Consider the following 20705-nt stretch of genomic DNA (forward strand, 5'->3'; position numbering starts at 1 on the left):
CGGAACATTGTTTTATGCATCTACATCGCTTATAGTCAGCTACACAGCACGAGTGAAGCTCATGAATTTCCCAGATCTTCAATCACATGTCATTCGTCTGACAATACAGAAAGATGTAATAAATTTGGTCAACCCCAAATTATTGAAGAAGGCCGATAACCAGCCGATCCCAATTTGGTTTGAGTGGAGTAAAACAAATAGCATTGATGTAATTAATTTTCCAACAAACTGGTAACATGAGTTGAGTTGAGCCGAGCCAAAGCCTTTACAAGTCTAAAAACAGCATTTATGTAATATGACTATATTGTTGTCACAACGAATACAGACACCGGAAAAAAAATGACAAGGTAATGGTTCTTAGATCAATCCCCCACCTAAAGTACCTTAACATGTAAAGATTTGTTACAAAAAAGGGGAAAAATCATTGAAACCAGCTTTTAAATTCCTAGGACTGGGGGAGAAGGGGGAAAAGAGAGAAAAAAATAAAAAGACACAGCTCTACGCGACAATTGGTTGTTTAGAGGGAGCTTAAAGACAGCAGAATGTGCTCTAATGTTGCATTATACTGTTGTCTATGAATGGAACCTTCCATAACTTGATATGAAATTGGCAGCAGACAGATTATGACAGCTGAAAAAGCCTTTAGAGTGATGGTTCCATGTGGTGGTGTTCAAGGTTGCGAAGTACAATTCTGGCAAATATTTTGGCTTCAAGTGGGGCAGTTGCTGCTGCAGCTGCAGCACGAAGAACTCGTGCTGCTCCTGCATTCTGCATGAGGCTTGCATGGTGCATGGCATGACGGCCACCAGGGATGGTAAACTGCAATTAAAATATGAGAACTGTTAAAATATTAGAAAACAAGGTGTTCTGTTTTCATATTTAATAACATACTCTATTGTTTTGAAACTACAGAGAGAGAGAGAGAGAGAGAGAGAGAGTCTCAGCATGTGCAAGTTACCTGGAGAAGAGCAAATGCAGCACATGCCTTGAGTATAGCTGATGAATTTCGTAGCATGGCAACAAATCGCCCAATTTCAGCTCCACTGAGGAAAATGAGAACAAGATCCAAAAATCAGAAAAAGAAAGCAAGCATTGTAATATTGAACGATTAGAACAACCATATGCCATCTTCCACCAGCTCCCCAAACCAAAAGATCAACTCACAAAGAAGGGGGCACACACACACACATATATATATAGAGAGAGAGAGAGAGAGAGAGAGAGAGAGAGACAGACAGACAGAGACAGTGATTCAGCAAAGCAGCAGACATGCTAAGACAAGTAATTTTAGTTTATAAAATGAACGACCTTCCATCCTCGAGGTTACGTAAAAGATCAACAAAAGGGTCCATATTTCAGCCTCAACCAATCGAAATTTCAAAAAACATTTAAAAAGAAAGGACCTACGAGCTAAAGAAATTTAAACACCAATCTTTAAGAATAAGGAAGTATTCTCAGTTGTCTGACTCTTGTATAAACAATCACAAGCTAATTTCCTAATTTGTACCAATAAATGACTACTACAGAATGCAGAAGAATGCTGAATGAAAAATATTCTATACATAAAAGAAGATATAACAAGCATGAATATCATGGATGAGTTAGATATTCAAGAAGCGGTCAAAAGTGAAGTATAAGAGTGTCCAAATAGAACATGCTTTGATAGAGAGAAGGTAAACCTGCATCTCAGATGCCCTGCTTCTTGAATACGGGCTCCTTCTGTTACTTGAGACAATGCAGCAGGGGCTGATGATGCGGCAGCAGCAGCAAATGCTTGTGGATCAGAAAAGGTGAGGACAAAGGCTTCAATGTGTTTCAAAGCCATCCTTCTAGCCCCATCTAAATTCACGCTCTTTGAACTGCTTTCTGAGGAAGTCCCTAATAGTGCGAATTCATCCATTCTGCAAAAAGTATTAAGAGAAGTTGAATATATATACATGCAAGTTAATTCTTCCAAAACAAGTTCGGGTGACTCTCATGAAGATCAAACCACAAACCATTAATGAAAGTACCTCACGCTTTGACCAGATTGATCCTCATTTTTTGGGGTATTAGGACAGGTTTCAAGATACAGTTCTACGCTTTACCAGATAGACTCTTATTTTTGGGGGAATAAGGACAACTTTCAAGATACAGGAAAACTGTCCTAGTTTAATAATATGAGATTTCATAGAAGGTGATAGGGAGTTATATGAAGCAAGAAGTGTCTCGTGGATCTCCTGTCCAAAAGAAAATTTTCAAACTAACGCACAATCTTCCACAAAGCTTGGGTCTCTTCCATATGCAACATTAAGATCAACAATTAGTTTATTTTGTACACAGCTTTTCTTCTCTAATATCCATACAAAAATTAAAATGCAAATAAATAACAATAATACAAGAGAAAACAAAAATGAGTTGATCCCCGACTATCCATGTTAGTCTCATCTCTGTATGGTGGTTTAAATTAGGTTCATGCAGTCCAGTAGCCAAACCTTGTCTGTAATCAGGACATAGACCATAATACAGAGAGAATATTTTATAAAAAATTAAAATTAAAATGCCCAGAAAGAAGAGGACACCACTAAATATAGAAAAAAATCAGATGTGAACCTGACGAAGAGAAAGAATGAGTATTATGAGCACATGTTGTCTCTAAGTCATGGTGAAATAGGCATGTTCAGTGTATATCTACTGGTGTACTTGGGCGATGTCTCTTATATCAATAAAACTTTACTTTTACCTATAAAAAAAAGTCATGGAAAAAAATAAATACCTCCCATCAAACATGTATGCCAATGCCAATGCAGCCATGAAGCGTGCCATTTTTGATACTGATGAAGAACAGAGATGAACTAAGGCCGGAACTCCCCCTTCCTCCACTATACGGAGAGCATTACCAGGATTAAAAGCAAGGTTCCAAAGAGCTCCTGCAGCTGTTTCATGGACATCCTGAAAGGAAAATATCAATTAAGCCAAATTTATGCCGTACTTATTCTTAAGTAGAGGTTGAACATCAAACTTTTGACAGAACATTGATTATTATGAGAAAATGCTTGCCTCAGCTTCAGAGCGTGCCAATGCAATTAGGGGGGCCACACCTCCTTCACGTCCAATGGCAATACTAACAGACCAAGAAGATATATGAAATAAGTATAAAAAATAATATAGAATGAAGAATAGATATCCATCCTTACCTAAAATGAATTCTAGACAGATAAAAGAGTACCAAAATATAACCAACAACACAACATTGATGAGAAGCGTATAGCCAGAAGTTTTTAAAAGCAGAATCATCTTATTCACATATGAGAGAAAATTAAGTGAAATCATTTTGGATATCCGAGCACAGTTAATTGCAGCCAGCCCTATGTTGAAATAAAAATACTTCAGAAGGAGAGCATTGCAGTAAAATTGCAAAAAATAATGATTGTTTTTCATGGCAATCCATTTGTGCTTTAAGGTTGAGAACAAGCCCCAAACAGACCGAAAAACAATCTCTTATGAAAAATCTGCCAATAAGATTGGGACAAATCAGTAAAAAGAAGATAATCATTTGCACCTTTCTCAACATAAGCTCATCACTAGCAATACTCAATGCAACATAATATTTTCTTTCAACAAGTATTACCAGCTTAGAATTGGATTTCAAATCCACGAAAAGAAAGTTTCATGAGCTGTGGCTTGACTGTGCTTTCCATATACAAGCAATGATATGTACAACCAAGGAAATTGATGCAATAAATCGGGATCCAATTTTGAAGGTTTCTTTTTTTTTTTTAATTGGCACTAGGTGTCCGAGAATGAAGTCCCGACTAATTCCGGGGGTGCACAGACCCTCGGCAAGGAGTTTCCCGCAAGTGCACCTCAGGTAATTCAAGGGGAAGTTCCCCTAGTCTGATGGCCCCTAGAAATTGTTTGCACCCAAGAGGATTCGAATCTTAGACCTGGAGTTTGAAGCTTTCTGAATTGTAAAACCATAGCATTTCGTGCATTTTTAGTTTTTAATCAAGTCACATCTATGTAAGGCTGTTAAAGACATTACACATGAAGCAGATCAAGCAGAATTGAAGCTGCTAAATATGATTCCAAGAAAGACCAGATCTAATAATTTCATGACCTTAATTTGATTTTTAAAGAGTTTTTTCCTAACCTAAGGACGTGCTACTGAGTTTTTCAAAAATATAAGATTATAGTAAACTATTTTCCATGTTATCGTATATTATGAACAATCCTAGATGGATTGACATAATGTATTCAAACATCCTGTCAAAACTCTACCATCTTTAATCCAATCAAAACAGAGTCTGATTGATTTGTATTTAAACCACTGACAGCTGTAGCTTGCATAAATTTTTCTAACGATGTAACGAGCTATCAAGAAAATCATAACAGTCAACGTTCATATAAGAAAAGCACATTGCTCTTCTCTTCAGGCCAAAAAGATTGAGACACTGGACAGTATCAGATTTTTTTAATTTGTTTTGGGCATATACAGTTGCGCGATGTAAATTAATTCCACAGCAAGGCTACTGCAAACAAGAATTTTATATTGGTTAAACTCTTTCCTTCTTTGCAGTATTGTGGCTCTAAATGTCCATGCTCCCTGATGAGATTATAGATAGTTGTGCAATACATGCCGTGTCAATTTGCATGAGCATAATTCTCAGGTGCAACAAATAGGCATATAATGTAATTGCTAGATGCATTCAAAGATCGGCAACGAATCATATATGCATGACCCAAATGATACGACAACTATAGGAAAATTTTCTAAACTCAACACATACCTATTGGCTTCTGACACTGACAACCCCCATAGAGCACCAGCAGCCCTCTCTTGAAGACCAGGGGAGGCATTGGAACACGATTGTGCTAGAGCAACCTAAATTGCCAAGAACAAAGCTTCAAGATGCAGTGAAACTTTATACCAGATTTTTTTTTTTTATTATTAGTAAACAAAATTTATTGATCAATGAATAGGCAAAGCCATGTACAGAATTCTAATAGAAAAACAAAGGCATGCCCTAAGCTAAGTAGGCACATAAGAGAAGAAAATCATGTAGGTCCATGTCATTGAAGTCAACAGCAATGGCCCAAGTACATAATGTTCTAAAGAATAAATCTTTAAGCTCCTCCAACGATCTCTCCTTGTCTTCAAACGTCCGGTCATTACGCTCCTATCACAAATACCGCATAATGCATATAGGGATCATCTTCCAGACAACTTTAATCTGCTGCAAGCCTCTTAGATTTGTCCAGCTGGCCACCATTGTCTCCGGCATAACCCACCATTGTCTAATCTACTAAACACCTCATTCCATAGTATCCTAGCTGTCTCACAATGTATTAGGAGATGGTTTACAGACTCTCCCTCTTCTCTACACATGCAACACCAATCCACAATGATTACCCTTCGTTTCCTCAAGTTGTCAGTTGTGAGAATATTTCCCAACGAGGGTGTCCACACAAAAAAAGCAGCTTTGGGGGGCGCCTTATGTCTACAAAGCCTTCTCCACGGAAACTGAGTTTTGGGTTCTTGTGTGAGAGCCTTATAAATAGAGCGAACCGAGAATACCCCTTTACCATCAGGTGCCCACCACAACACATCTTCATGCTGATTGCTTTGTTTTATGGAGTACGAAATGCTGTAAAAATCTGCAAAGCTGCTCATTTCTCAGTTTTGTGCCGCCCTACTAAAAATGATGTTCCAACGGATCTGCCCCCCGGGATATCTCCATGACTTCCGCCACTGATACATCTTTAGCACTAGCAATATTGAACAGTGAAGGAAATCTCTTGTAGAGTACTATTACCGCACCAAATATCTCTCAAGAATTTAATCCTGGAGCCCTCACCCAAATAAATACATCATTTTCCATCCCGCCAGTGTCCGCTCTACTTTCTCAATCACTATGTCCCATAAAGAGGACGCTCTCGAAGGAGCCCCCAACGGAAGGCCCAAGTAAGCCATAGGAAGTGAGGCTATCTTACACGCCAACGTGTTGGCCAGCTGTCGTAAATTGAGAACACCACCAATTGGCACCATCTCTAATTTGTCAAAATTCACTTTCAACCCGGATGTTGCTTCAAAACAAAGGAGCAGGGCCTTCAGTACTCGAATCAGATTTTAATCAACCTCACAAAAGATAAGTGTAACATCTGCAAACAACAAATGAGATATGTTAATGATTCCCCTCTCAGGGATCCGATCAAAAAGCCATCCACGAAACCATTATTAACCAATGCTGAGGTCATCCTACTAAGCACCTCCATCACAATAACAAACAACAATGGCGACAACAGATCTCCTTGTCTTAGGCCTCGTGTGCTATGAAAAAAACCAGCTGGACAACCATTTATCAACACCGAGAATTTCACCATTAATATGCACCAACGGATCCACGACCGCCACCTCTCCCCAGACCACACCTCCCAAGAAGGTAAAGAAGGAAATCCCAGTTAATGTGATCATACGCCTTCTCCATGACTAGCTTGCAAATGATCCCTGTTGTGCCAGCCTTCAATCTACTATCCAGACATTCATTGGCAATAAGAACCGCATCAAGAATCTGTCTCCCTTTTACAAAAACATTTTGGGATTTTGTAATGATCTTCTCCAAAACCTCACTTAGACGGTTCGCCAGCACTTTGGATATTATCTTGTGTACCCCACTCACTAAGCTTATGGGCCAAAACTTCTTAACCTCCATGACTCCCACCTTTTTTGGTATCAATGCAAGAAAAGTGATGTTAAAGTTTTTCTTAAATTTTTCAACCAAGAATAGCTCCTAAAACACCCTCATAAGATCTTCTTTTAACACTTTCCAACAAGTTTGAAAGAAGCCCATAGAGAAACCATTAGGCCTCGATGTCTTATCTTTAACCATTTTCCTCACTACATCGTAAACCTCCACCTGCTCAAAGGTCCTCTCCATCCGAGATACATCATTCGGCCCAATGAAGTCAAAAGCAAGACCATCAAGGGTAGGTCGCCATCCCGCCTGCTCGGTTAATAACTACTCAAAGAATTCAACTACATGATTGTGGATAACCTACTCATCCTTACACTCAACACCGTCAATTTTCAGCATCTCAATGTTGTTGTTTCTCATATGGGAGTTAGCAATTCTATGAAAGAACTTGGTACTTCGATCTCCTTCCCTCAACCATAAGGCTCTCGATTTTTGACGTCATGACGTCTCTTCTAATAATATAATCCTTTTAAGGTCCGCAACCAACATTTTCATTTGTGCTAGTTCTTCCTGTGTAAGAGGCCGAGTCTCTTGTAGTCTCTCGAACTCCTGGATCTTCATCACCTTGCTTTTCTTGCACTCTCTAATATCTCCAAAAGACTGCATATTCCAAAGCTTAAGATACTTTTTTAGTGCTTTCAATTTACCCGCTAGGATGAAGCTCGGGATACCCTGAAGCTTGTACGAGGACCACCATTGTCTCACCCTATCTACAAAACCTTCTAATTTCAGCCACATGTTTTCAAGTTTGAAATACTATCGCCTTCTTCGGAGACCACCACAATCAAGCATGATTGGCCAATGATCCAAATAAAGACGAGACATTTGCTTTTGCCATACATCCGGAAAGTGACTTTCCCATTCTGGTGATATTAAGAAACGATCCAATCGAGACCAAGTCTGATTATTAGACCACGTGGCTGAACCCCCTGCTAGAGGCAAATCCACCAAGTTCAAATCAGATGCACTCCGAGAACTCTATTATTGCTGGTCGCACTCTTCTATTCCACGAACACTCGCTTGGAAATCTTGTAACATTAAAATCTCCCCCGATACACCAAGAGAGATCCCACCAACTATATACTCCAGCTAATTCTTCCCACAATAACCTTCTGTTGTTGTCTAAGTTTGGACCATAGACCCCAATACCAGATAACGGCAGGCAGTTACTTTTCCATTTTTATGATTTAAATTCAAGAAATATATCATAAACCTTGTAGCAAAGTTGTCAGATGCTCAACAAAGAACTCAATCTAATTGTTCCAAACCATTACATAAAAGAAATATTCAACATGAATTCAACATTTGTCCCAAAAATTGAAGGGAGCACAAATTATCAGGTAGCTATCAAGAAAGCATATTAATTAAAAAGGTGACAAGTTTATGTGTGCTTCAAAGTGTGCATGCAGTTGTAATTTTTTCTGTATGTGAACACGTGTGAAACTGTATAGATTAAATTGGTCATAAAATTAAAAAATATAATGAAGTTCAAGTTTTCAATTAGGGTAATTGACAAACATTTGCAAATAAAAAATATACTACGACAAAGGACTATCAAAGTATACAAACAAAAAATGTTGGCCATAAACTCTCTATATCATATGAGTTTTCCATTTCCATTCATAAATTTAATTAATTTTGTAAGCAGGCAACAAAAAGTGCGCCATGCATAGATAATGATGCCTTTGCAAACACATGGTCCATTAGCGGATCAAACAGATTCTTAGAAAACTAGTTCAGCAATCTGGTTCAACCAGTGAATAGTTTTCCTTGAAATGAACCCAATTTCACATTTCCTGACTTCACCAGACCAAATTCCTTGAATTTCACAAAAGTGTAGTTGTAAATAATTCAAGTCCTTGATGAAATGAACGCAAATCAATTATCCTTTACAATATTCAGAAGAGAGAATGGTGTTTAAAAAGACTGATCAAAACACTGAATGAAAATAAAAAGTAGGCACAATCCGATAAAGTAAGCACATGATTGTTCATGTTTAGAGTTTAAGGTTGTGCCTCCTCTCCAAAAGCAATATTATATTACTTGATTATATCTTTATTTGCCTGCCACTTCTTAAATAGGATAAACAGTATATTCCCATGCAAAAGCAACTTCTATCAAAGTTTAAAGGTCTACACCCAACAATTCCATGCTTCTTACAAGTCAACTTCAGAAAACAAGAGCCTGCAGCACATGGGCCTTTATTATGCTTTATTCTCATAGAAATGCAACTTCCAGTTAAAAGGAACCGATTTAAATATCAGGTCAAGGGCTTCACTTTTTCCCCCTTTACTGAAAGCACTAGTTAATTATGAAGCACTAGTTAATTATGAAGCACAATCTAAATAGGCATCAAACAATTCTCCTCTTCTTCACCAGCATAAAGTACTACTTCCTAGTGAAGCACTTCTTATTATCGGAAGTGATGCAAAAGACTGGTAGGATACGGCAACTAAAATGGTTTGGGCTTGAAAAGGTAAATATCATACCAAGGCCTCAACTCCACCAGCTGCTGCAATCACTTCTCGATTTCTGTCATCAAATGATAAATTCCACAATGCACCAGCAGCTTCTTGCCTATTTGATCAGTAGGAATGGTGATCAGATAAAAACTGTTATGGAAGCAATGCATAATATATAATTTGATGTAATGATGTAAAAAGGTCTGAGTCATATAAAACCAATGATGGAATTTTTATCTTTGCTTGTAGAGGCAAAAGTTGATATTCACGAGAGTTTAAACAACACTGGTCATAAGTACAGAAGTTCCAATTAGAGTGACTAAGGAAAATAATGGATTTCCCCCATAAATGCCTCAATCAGATACATAACAAAATATCTTTTTCCTTACCATAAATGTAAATGATCAACCCCCCCAACCCCCGCCCCCCCCCCCCAAAATAATAAATAAATAAATAAAGCTGAAAGAAGGGAACAAGAAAGGGAAAGTCAATGAGAACGAAAAACTTGAATGCTAATTTTTTAAAAGGGACAAAATATCCATGGCCCAAGACAAACCATACTCATCTGTGCATAATCTAAAGAAACTGATGTGTAGACAATAATTGTGAGTCAAAAGAGACATACTGAATAGGGCATTAGTAGGATCCAAAATTATTTAGCATCTTTTGAGAGGGTGAAAGAGGTAAAATCAACTAAAATCCGTATTAAGGAAGCTAGACTGGATATTATCATTGAAGTTTGAAAACAACAAATAACAGTAGATTTGATGCTCCATTTTGCATTAGAAATCATATTCTTAAAAGAAATAAAGAATAGAGCACTGAAAAGGCAGCTTCAAAGATTAATAACAAAGATATAAATATGTTTCTCCTATGTTAACAAAATATTGGTGGGAACAAAGTCTCCCCATTTTATTTAGCTTTTAGCCTTAATTTTCTTTTAAGCATAGAGAGACAAGTATAAACTACCAGGAGCCTGCTTAGTATCAAATTGTTGGGTGGTCATGTGATTAGGCCAAACATAATGAATTGAGAAACCTTCCATAAGTGAAAATAAAGACCGAAGCAATAATACAATCAAACATAAAGAAGAAATACTAAGAAAGTAAGAAACATGCCCATCAAATGAACATATCTAAACAGTCACGAGTAGCAGTTTGGACATTCTTTGTTTCCCTTTTTCCTTTGCAGATGACCCACCAGAGGAAGGGGAGGAAGGGGCTTTTTACGTTTTAGACAAACATGGACTTATCAAAAAGACTAAAAATAGTTGGAAAAATGATTAAATATATGACAATATACCAAAGTTAGAAGCCATGCATCAATGAAATTATAGAGGAGTTTAAATGAGAAATACAAATTCAGAAGAAATTATAAGCTACCTGACACCTTCATGAGCAGAACGTGTGAGTTGAACAAGTGCTTCAAGAGCACCTGCCTCCTGCCCAATGGCAGCATTGTTACTGTTGCTATCTCCATGAGCAGCCAAATTAGCCAAGGCACGAGCAGCCTATCATATACCAGGAGTTTACTTAACTAATTCAAAACAAAACCGCATGCAGACACAAGCAGCGGCAGTGGCATGAGAAAGAGAGAGAGCAATGGGACCTAGCTGTAGGGCATTCATTTTGCCAGAAAATATTACAGAACCTTTTGAAACATGGAATCAGATATCAATCCCCACAATTACCACAAGCATCAATTTTAAGAAATTGCCTTCAACATTTTAGCCAAGGAAATCATATATCAATGGCCAAGTCCTAATAGAAAGCATATATGTATAAGGTAGTCATACCAATAAAAAATGGATAGATAATCATCCCTAAGGCTGAAAAGATAGATTTTAGAAAATAAGCGGACAAAGTGAGACAATAGCATAACCTATCACAGGAAAAAAAGTCAATAGAGAACCTCCCCCTTCCAAAAAAAAGCATTCATCTGTAACACTGCCCACCATAAATGCATACTGAACATTAACATTTTTATATAGAAGTGCACACAAACCTTAGACCGAAGACCAGTTTTCAAGTACCAAGACATAACATGTGGTACTTTCACAGCATGCAGGGAGACTTGAATCATAAACTTGAACCGTTCATTGAAATATTATAGAGTTATCATCATATTGATTATAAAAAGTAGGGTAAAATCAGACAACCCCACTCACCCAACCAAAAAAGCTACCCTATTTATTCTAAGACTAATTTTTTTATATGTATTCAACTAAAAAATAATTAGCCCATAGAACCTACTAATATTAAAATTTGAATTATATTATTAAACTAAAAAATATATATCCAGAAGCTACCAAATATCATGTAATGATATTGGATAATAAGCCCATAGAACCTTGAAAGCACGCCACCTTGAATCTTGAACTTTGATTCACAAGTTATATTCACTAGAAATGGTAATGGAAACGTCAATATCCTCATTTGAGATGCCCAATCCTAACAATGAAAGGTACCTGCTCTTGTACACCCTCAAATTTGCAATTACGAGCAAGCATCACCAAAGCATGTACACCACCTGCCACTGCAACCTCCGTGCTACACTTGTCATCGGCTGCCAAATTTGCTAATGCACCAGCTGCACGTTCCTGAAAACACAAAAATGTGAACCAAGCCTCTCCTTAGCAACTTCCAATTGTATGCAAGTGACAGTAAAGAATAACATAAAAGGCTTGCACCAAAGCGGAAAGAATGCATGTCATGACAGGAACATACCAGGACTCCGTCACCACCTGTGGACCATTTGAATATAAGATCAACTAAAGCCTTTACTCCTCCAGCCTCAGCAATGGCACCCTAATAGAGAACTCTTATGTACTCAGAACTAGTAGAGTATATGCCAAACGAACAGAAGAAACTCCAAAACATCAAACCTTGTGCTCTTCTCCAACTGAAAGATTCCATAGTCCTCCAGCAGCTTCTTCGGCAACCAGCCTATTCATGGACCTTGCCAAACCAGCAAGAATATTGATTCCTCCTTCTTCAGCAACAGATTTTGCAACATTGGTATTTACAGACAAGTTTGCTATAGCCTACATGTTAAAAATATCAAAGAAGAAGAAAAAAAATTAACCCAATTCCACATCTAAATATGTGAGCTCAAACCAAACTAAAATAATGAAAATAGACTTAGAATGATTAAATATGCATTTTGTCAAGTGCATCTCGTTAAAATCTTACCAATCAGTATAGATCAGAACTGAATTGAACTCATTGAAAAGTAGACGGCTCATAATTGCATAAAGAAATTTACCTTTGCAGCCTCTGATTGGAGCCCTTCCCGCCAAGATTTAGCTAGGTCCAGAAGGAGGCGTATGCCACCTTCTCGCATAACTGCTTCAGCCCGTCCACGATCTATGTTAGCATTTTCATCATCAATGACCACAAACGTTGCAAGTCCTGTAGCTGCCCTTTCTTGAACATCCTCTTGTGAGCTCTGCATTAAACTGAGAAGCAGCGCGGCACCCTGCTTGAGCCAAAACTCATCCAAACCTTGTTGATTGCTCTCAGCAATGCGCAAAAGTGTATGGGATAGGATCCACTCAACCCAAATCATGATTTCATCCAAGTTTTTGTCCTTATTCTTTAAATTCCTCCAATCCAAAAACACATTTTTCCCTTTGTTTGTAGTATCGACAAATAGCAAACCTATTCCTTTGAAAATATCATTAAAAAGGACAAGTAGCAATTTACCTTTATTTTTATTGATGTGAAAACTAGTATGTTCTTCAAGAACAGGACAATTCAAGGCACACAAAACCTTCAAGCTCTGTGACGAGGATAACAGTCTTGAAACAGCATTTGGTCCAATATCAGTTCTTGAAACATCTAACCCAGCCAAGTTAGGCAGCTTATGCCAAAGATCAGAAACCACACCCCACTTCATATTTGACGTCCCAGAAACTGAGAGAAAACGAACTGATACTACATTTCCCAAAGCCATCTCATCTACATTAAGACAGTCTATAAACCCAATATCAGTCAAATTTGAACAATTCTTGGCTAAGGCATTAATTGCATCACCATGAACATCCCTAATTCCTGAGAGGCGAAGCTTTTTCAATTTAGGACAACAAAACGCTATTGCTTTTATAGCATCACTACTGATCCTCTCACAGAAATCTGGCCCAAGTTGGAGGCTTTCAAGTGCCTCGTGTCGAGCCACAATCACAGAGAGAGTCGCATCTGTTATTTTCCTGCAATAGTCACCACTTATTTCACGCAAATTCCTAGCTTGAAGATGAATTACTGCATCAGCAGATTCTGCACCACGAAACCTAAGTTTCTGAAGATTCACACATCTGGGAGCAAGTGAAGATGCCATGGAAGCATCGCATTTGTGTGCACGAAGATCCAGAGAGTTCCACAAACAAGGGGAAATTCCTAGAACCCTCCATGTCCGACAGGTTGATGATAAGCTTGCCCGGTCACGATAATTCAGACACGAAAACAGCTGAAGCACTGTGTCATCAGGCAGGCCTGTCCAATCCACATAGTCGTATTGCTTCAAACCCAAAATCTCATCTTCCGTTTCAGCATAAATTGGTGAAACAACCTTCCCCTTCCTTGCCACCTTCCGCCGCACCCTACGACTCATATCCCAATCAATTTACACCGACCTAGGTACCAATACTGCTCAACCTCAAATAAAAAAATCTTGCTATCGGCGAACAGGCCAAGAAACATATACCATTAACCTCAGTTACCCAAGTCCTAAAATCACATAAGGAAAATACAAACAAACCCAGAAAGCAAGCAAGACCCTTTCACCTCAAAGACCTACAACTCCAAAAAATAATGAAATTTTACAAATATCTCGTATAATTAATGATTCATAATATACTAGAATGCAACGCCACCTTTATCCAATACGCCTGAAAATCTGGAATCTTAAATTCGTCACAGGAGGCAAAATCAATGATTATTGTCCTACCTGAGAGCTTAGGCTACGCGGGTCTGTGGGTAAAGCCTTAAAATGTTCAAGCTTGTGGAAGAAATTATCTGCCCCTTAAAGAATTACATTGAAGAAGCTCCAATGGAGCTTCAATGGATGATAGAGGGATCGAGAGAGAGAGAGGGAGAGAGGAGACAAAGCCGGGGGAAGGGTCGGAGAGAATTCAGGTGGGTATTAAGAGAGACGTAGAACAAAGCCAAACCCTCAAAGCCTGTGTCTACCCCTCTCCCCTATGTTTCTTTTCTTTCTTTGTTGTTGTTGCTGCTGTCGTCGTTGTGCACCAAGAAAGAGAGAGAGGATTGTATCGGTGGGGACAGGGCAAGAATACAAGTGAGAAAGATAATTACAGCATTGAGGTGAGAAGGGTCGGAGAAGAATGGTCTGAAACTACAGCTCATCAAGGACTATCAATCTATTCTGACCTCCATTGTACAATATTGACGGTTTTTGAAGTTTGCATATATAGTCTTTTTGTAAATTTTTGTTTATCCGAACTCCATTTTTTTACCCTCTCTCTCCTTTTCGGTTTTATTTCACAAGATGACATTTAGACAATGAGTTGAAATTAGATGAATTAAAAATTAAATTAAATTTTATTAAAATTTTATTTTTTAATATTATTATTATTTTAAAATTTAAAAAAATTAAATTATTTATTATATTTTATATAAAAATTTAAAAAAATTATAATAATGAGATAAAATATTTTTTATATTTAAACAGAATTTAAGCTGACTGGAAAACAAAAATAGAGAACATTAAAATAGAATAAATATGGGATTTTTACTCTAAAAGAAAATGCTAGCGGGCCGCCCACTAGTCTATTTTTTTCTTTCATTTTTTTTAACAAATTTTTAATATCTTTGATCATTAAGGAAAAAATTAAAAATAAATACACAATTTTATTAATAGTGAATTTCTTAACTATTAAGTAAAAAAAATTAAAATAATTGATCAATAACTTTGAGAGACTCCACTAACATTTTCCTTATTCCGAATGGGATATTAAAAAGACTAAAATCAAATTGGTGATTATTATTACTATTATTTAATTCATTGCCGTTGCACTTGACTCCTTGAATTGAGCTTTAAGGTCAAATTATAGCCGAGTTGATTAAGTAAACTAATTTGCAAAAGATATATAGTATGATTAAAAAAATAAAATTTTGATTTATAATTTTTCTACTTATTTATCTTGTGTTCGGTTGAAATAGTTCGTATAATTAAGTCATCGTGGAAGACATATTTTTGACATACCAGATTAAAATAACAAATAATTTTTTTAAATCAAATCCTACGGTGCCGATGATATAAAAAAATAAAATATGAATCAACATCATATTGCAAATAAAATTAAGAAAAATAATATTTACAGTCAGAGTTGCAAGCATTGCACACTTATTATTTTTAAAAATTATGAATAAATATAAAATTTATATTAAAAAAAATAATTTCTTAATAATAAATTCCATTCTTTAAAAAAAAAAAAATTGCGACACTAGCACTCTCTAATTCTATGTTTTAGTGTGCATTTGCAGGGCATTTGCCATGCATAGTGTATTTTAGAATGATGGACCTAAAAAAAGCCTTTCCGGGCCAAGAAGGCCCACAACAATCTGGCCCAAATAATTGCCCAACCTGATATCCAGCCTAAACTAGCCAGCTCAGGCCTGATTCAGAGAATAATGGTATTTGAGATGAAACCCAACCTCGCAGTTACACATACCTAGAAAATAAGTACATGCACTTTTTGCAATATACTCTTTGGTATATGAAACAGAACAACATAATACAAAGGCATAAATTAGCTACAAATATGATCAAAGAAAAACAAAATCATGTCCGATGGATTCGCATGCTTTAGAGCATTTGCTAACCAGCTAGTTCATTCAAATATCAATTGAAAATCTTCAGGTTTTAACCTTCAAAGGGCAATCCTGATGGCTCATGATAGATCATGGACACGAGTTTAACCCATTTTTCCACCAAATGTAGAGACCCTGCAACTAAACCTGATGAGGATCCTTATACATATGTAAAACCTTTCAAAAGTCATTCTCAACAAAACCAATGACTACGAGGCTCAGTTCATGAAAATTATCTAAGCACAACTTGTACCTTTATCAAGGATCTCACTAAGACCTTATACGGTACTTATCCTTTCTACTTTGAATAGACAATAAAAAACTAACCATTCGAGCAGTCGGCCGCTTAGGATTACAATATTTACCATTGGGGAAGCAAAAATAGTCACTAAAGATGAAAGCAGATAATCAACAGAATAACATCATGCTTTTATTGCATGCCTATGAGAGGATTAAGTACAAACAATTCATTTTAAAGACGGTACAGTACAAATAGATTATGCTACATGTATTGATTTCCAAGTTTATGTAGGCACCCCATTTTTCATGAACATGATTATCGCAAAATATATATATATATATATATATATCATGTTTTAGCCACTGATCAATGATATATTTGTATTTACACCTATGTATTCATCTATGCATAGGTACAAAGAACATGCAATGGAAGTTACAGCAAAAATGAACGAGAAAACATTCAATGGAAATTACCGCGAAAGTGAACAACAAAATCCAGGTACTGAATGCAAAACTAATGACGTTTTCCAATTTACTATACTCACACAGCATGATAAGAAGGCATACAAATACACATTTCTATAACTCTTCACCCATAAAGTTTCTAGATATAAAGTTATGGAACTCTATCACAAATAAATTGTAAATATGTGAATAACCAAGTGCAATAGAAATAAAAAGCACAGATTGATGAGAGACCAAGATAAAGAGGATTATAAGAAGAATCATGAACTTCATATCCCTCATTTTTTATAAATTTATATTGCAGCATATGCTTATGTATCATCTAAAACGGTTTCTGCCCATCTGTAGCCCTCTTGATCTTTCAATTGATGCCATTTTCTGAAGCATGATCTGCTCTCTAAACTTAGCAATAAACTCATCAGCCCTCTTATCAACCTCATCAGAGGATGGTACAGAATCGTTGACAGAAGCAGACACATCATATTCATCTGAGCTTACTTCAAGGTTTTCACGCTCACTCTGCAAGTCTTCTTCAAACCCTGAAGCTAAATTCTCATAGAATTCTTCCTTTTCCTTCTTGCGGAACTCTGAGAATGTTGCCTTTGGCATAGGGCACAAGTTATCAATACGTTGCTCACTGGAGCCAATCATCCAATCATCAAGTCCAACTTTGGTTTTATCTTTTCTCATGCATGCCTCATCCAAATTTTGATGCTTCTTTTCAGCTTTGTCATTATTTTGGTTTTGATGTCTCTCTTCCTTTTTTATTGCACCTGCAGTCAGTGCACTAGCTCTAATTGTTCTCACTGATTTTCCCCTTAAAAAAGCTTTTGTGGGGCTTGCTGGATTCATGTTTGATTTCAATAAATCCGTCCAGCAGTCCTCGCTATCTGAAGGCTCCTCTCTTCTACTCCTACTCTTTTCCTTTAACTCATCTTCCGAGTTTCTAAAAGCATCCCTTCCTGATACAGAACCACTACTACAATGCCGAGAATGAAGTGCATTCGACGAAGCATTCCTCACTGATTTTCCCCTTAAAAAAGCTTTCGTAGGGCTTGCTGGATTCATGTTTGATTTCAACAAATCCGTCCTGCAGTCCTCACTATCTGATGGATCCTCTCTTCTACTCCTACTCTTTTCCTTTAACTCATCTTCCGAGTTTCTAAAATCATCCCTTCCTGATACAGAATCACTACTACAATGCCGAGAATGAAGTGCATTCGACGAAGCATTCCTCACTGATTTTCCCCTTAAAAAAGCTTCCGTGGGGCTTGCTGGATTCATGTTCGATTTCAACAAATCCATCCGGCAGTCCTCACTATCTGATGGATCCTCTCTTCTACTCCTACTCTTTTCCTTTAACTCATCTTCTGAGTTTCTAAAAGCATCCCTTCCATATACAGAACCAATACTACAATGCCGAGAATGAAGTGCATTCGACGAAGCCTTTCCATTTCTTGGTGTTGGTGGTGATGGTGATGGTGAAGCCTCACGAAAAGCCCCAAGAAAACTCTTACTTTTTCCCAAATCTTCCGTCCTCGAGTTTTGTAACTCTGAGGAAATAGAGCTTGAGGAAGAGACTGAACTACTTTGGGATGAGAAAGATCCTGTGGACCTGACAGACGGTGATTTGAGCGACTCAAATTGAGTTTCATCAACCGAGAGAGGCCTGAAATGCGTAGGGAGGTTCACATCCCCCGCTTCATTTCTCGTTTCCGTCCTTATAGATCTCGAACGCCATGGAATTGGCGAAGCCGCAGCAGCAGCTTCATTAAACCTCTGCTCCAAATTCATAGGGCCTAAATCCCCAAAATTCCCACTTCTGCTTCTATCAGACCTAGATGTAACATTTGAACCTGACCCAGATTCACTTCCACTAATAAACTCGGGACAGTCTAGCTTTCTCACCTTCGATTTTAAGCTCCTAACGGGCAATCCCAACGGCTTATGATCAATCAGGGATGCGGTTCTGCCCCATTTCTCTACACTATAATTCGGTTGAGCCACTACCACCGTAGGTTCACCTTGAAAGTACTGAGAACTCCAAGCTTGAACCACATTGTTCCGATCGCGCCCATATCGGCTTTTACACTTTTCCCCAACACCACTGCTACGATCGCAACTATTAATATGCTCACTCTCAATGTACTGAGAATTCCAACTATTAATGAGACTGGTTTCATCAGGCCCACATGGATTTTCAAAACCATCTTCGAAAATAGAAGAAACATGAAACATCCTAGACACAGAAGACTGGGAAATATCGAAATTTGAGTGATTTTCGTCGATGCCCAGTTCGACATTTCTTCGACCAAACAAGCCATATGACACAACAATGCCGATGAAGAGAAGGTGAAGGAGCTCCCAGAACTTGGTGAGAAATTTTTGGTTGATAAATTCAGGAGCTTGTGAAGGGAAAAGTGGGAGAAGAATGAGGAAGAGCGCAAAGAAGAGAGATTTGCAGAGGAAGTTTGTGAAGGATTTACCTTGGGTTCTGCGGGATGGTTGGATTGGTGAGTTCAGCTCTGAAAATGGGAAGTGGTTCTTGGTGTAAGGGCTCCAATCCGCCATTGATGAACAGGTGTGATTCCTGTGAGCTTCGGGTTTGGTGAAATGGGGATGGTGAAGAAAGGAAGACTTTGGGGCCAAGGAAAAAGTATACTGAGAGAGGCAAAAGAGAGGAAAAAAGTGTGAGGGTAGGTAGAATTCAAAAAGTGTCATTATTATGGCCGTTCAATTGCAATGGACGGAATTGACCCTGTCTTGTCTCTGAGCAAGGGCCATCGCCATTTTATTAGAGCGAATTACCGTCACAGGATATTGCTTCCACAGTAACGGCATAGGTATATTCGTTACCAAGTGTATATAAAACATTAAGGTTTAGGAGACGTTTAGATTTGAAGATAATTTAAGATGAGTTAAAATGGATTATGAATAGTAATGAGATGAATTATAAATAATAATAAGGTTGCGTTTGGATGTTGAAGTGAGTTGAATTGAGTTGAGTTGAGATAATAAAATATTGTTAGAATATTATTTATTATTATTATTATTATTTTGAGATTTGAAAAAGTTGAATTGTTTATTATATTTTATATTGGGATTTGAAAAAGTTGTAATGATGAGTTGAGATGAGTTGAGATGATTTTTGGTTCCAAACGAAGCCTTAAATTTGTGAGTTAAAGTTGCTGAATAGTAATGAATAGTAGTAAGATGAGTTGAGATGAATTGAGATGAGCTGAAATGAACTTCGAATCCAAACGTCTTCTTAGTCACAATAGCAATCATTATCGACGCAATAAGTGTATCTTATAAATTTGAAAGGAATTTTCATTTTAGATGGGTTTTGTCACTCATTAAAAGAGTTTTATGTTACGATTAGAAGCAGATAAAAAATAAAAATAAAAAAATTTGACGAAAAATAAAATGAGAAAAATATAATCTTATTTTTTTGGCATGAGATTATCATTGTAGTGCTTTTATAATCTCTCTTTGATGTAGCTTGTACACATGAACTAAGATTTATAACAAAAAGAACGGATTGATTTTAAAGATCATTTTTTTTACATGGAAATCATAAGCTTTTTAGCTGTTAAGCAACATGGCATCTTGGAGGAGTGTGATGGTGTCAATAGGCAAATTAATTCTCTTGATAAGCCAATGAAAAGAGCAATCATCCACAAATGATATTGTATGCAAAAGTGGGAGAAAGAGTATTCAAGTGGCAAACACCCAACACCCATGTATCTACAAGTTTTTTCTAATCTATTTGAGGAGAGAGAAGGGGTGTTGGGAAAATAAGACTCGTTTGGGGTGCAAAAATTGTTTGTTAGTCACATGCACAATGAAAGAGGCATCATTGGCATCCCATGAGCATCAAATACAGCGCAATTTGCGTCGCATTAGAACCCATGACCACTATTATGAGAAAAAGCCATAAATCATGCAACTCTCATGAGTTAATTGTATGA

General features: G+C 37.3%; 2 protein-coding genes across 2 annotated transcripts; both read right to left on the reverse strand.

The window, feature by feature from the left end:
- Positions 1-203: 203 nt before the first annotated feature.
- On the reverse strand, positions 204-14587 carry LOC109016480 (protein ARABIDILLO 1-like). The gene is made up of 12 exons (XM_018998895.2): positions 12461-14587; positions 12081-12239; positions 11923-12003; positions 11664-11795; positions 10579-10706; positions 9224-9311; positions 4770-4864; positions 3040-3103; positions 2756-2931; positions 1680-1901; positions 959-1043; positions 204-819 (listed from the first exon to the last, which is right to left on the reverse strand). Exons 1-12 carry the CDS (start codon positions 13802-13804, stop codon positions 643-645), a joined length of 2751 nt encoding a protein of 916 aa, XP_018854440.1. The 5' UTR covers positions 13805-14587; the 3' UTR covers positions 204-642.
- A 2244-nt stretch (positions 14588-16831) lies between these two features.
- On the reverse strand, positions 16832-19394 carry LOC109016463. The gene is made up of 2 exons (XM_018998883.2): positions 19221-19394; positions 16832-19139 (listed from the first exon to the last, which is right to left on the reverse strand). Exons 1-2 carry the CDS (start codon positions 19303-19305, stop codon positions 17053-17055), a joined length of 2172 nt encoding a protein of 723 aa, XP_018854428.1. The 5' UTR covers positions 19306-19394; the 3' UTR covers positions 16832-17052.
- Between the last annotated feature and the right edge of the window lie 1311 nt (positions 19395-20705).

This window comes from Juglans regia, chromosome 14 (assembly GCF_001411555.2).
Source record: "Juglans regia cultivar Chandler chromosome 14, Walnut 2.0, whole genome shotgun sequence".
Taxonomy (NCBI): Eukaryota; Viridiplantae; Streptophyta; class Magnoliopsida; order Fagales; family Juglandaceae; genus Juglans; species Juglans regia.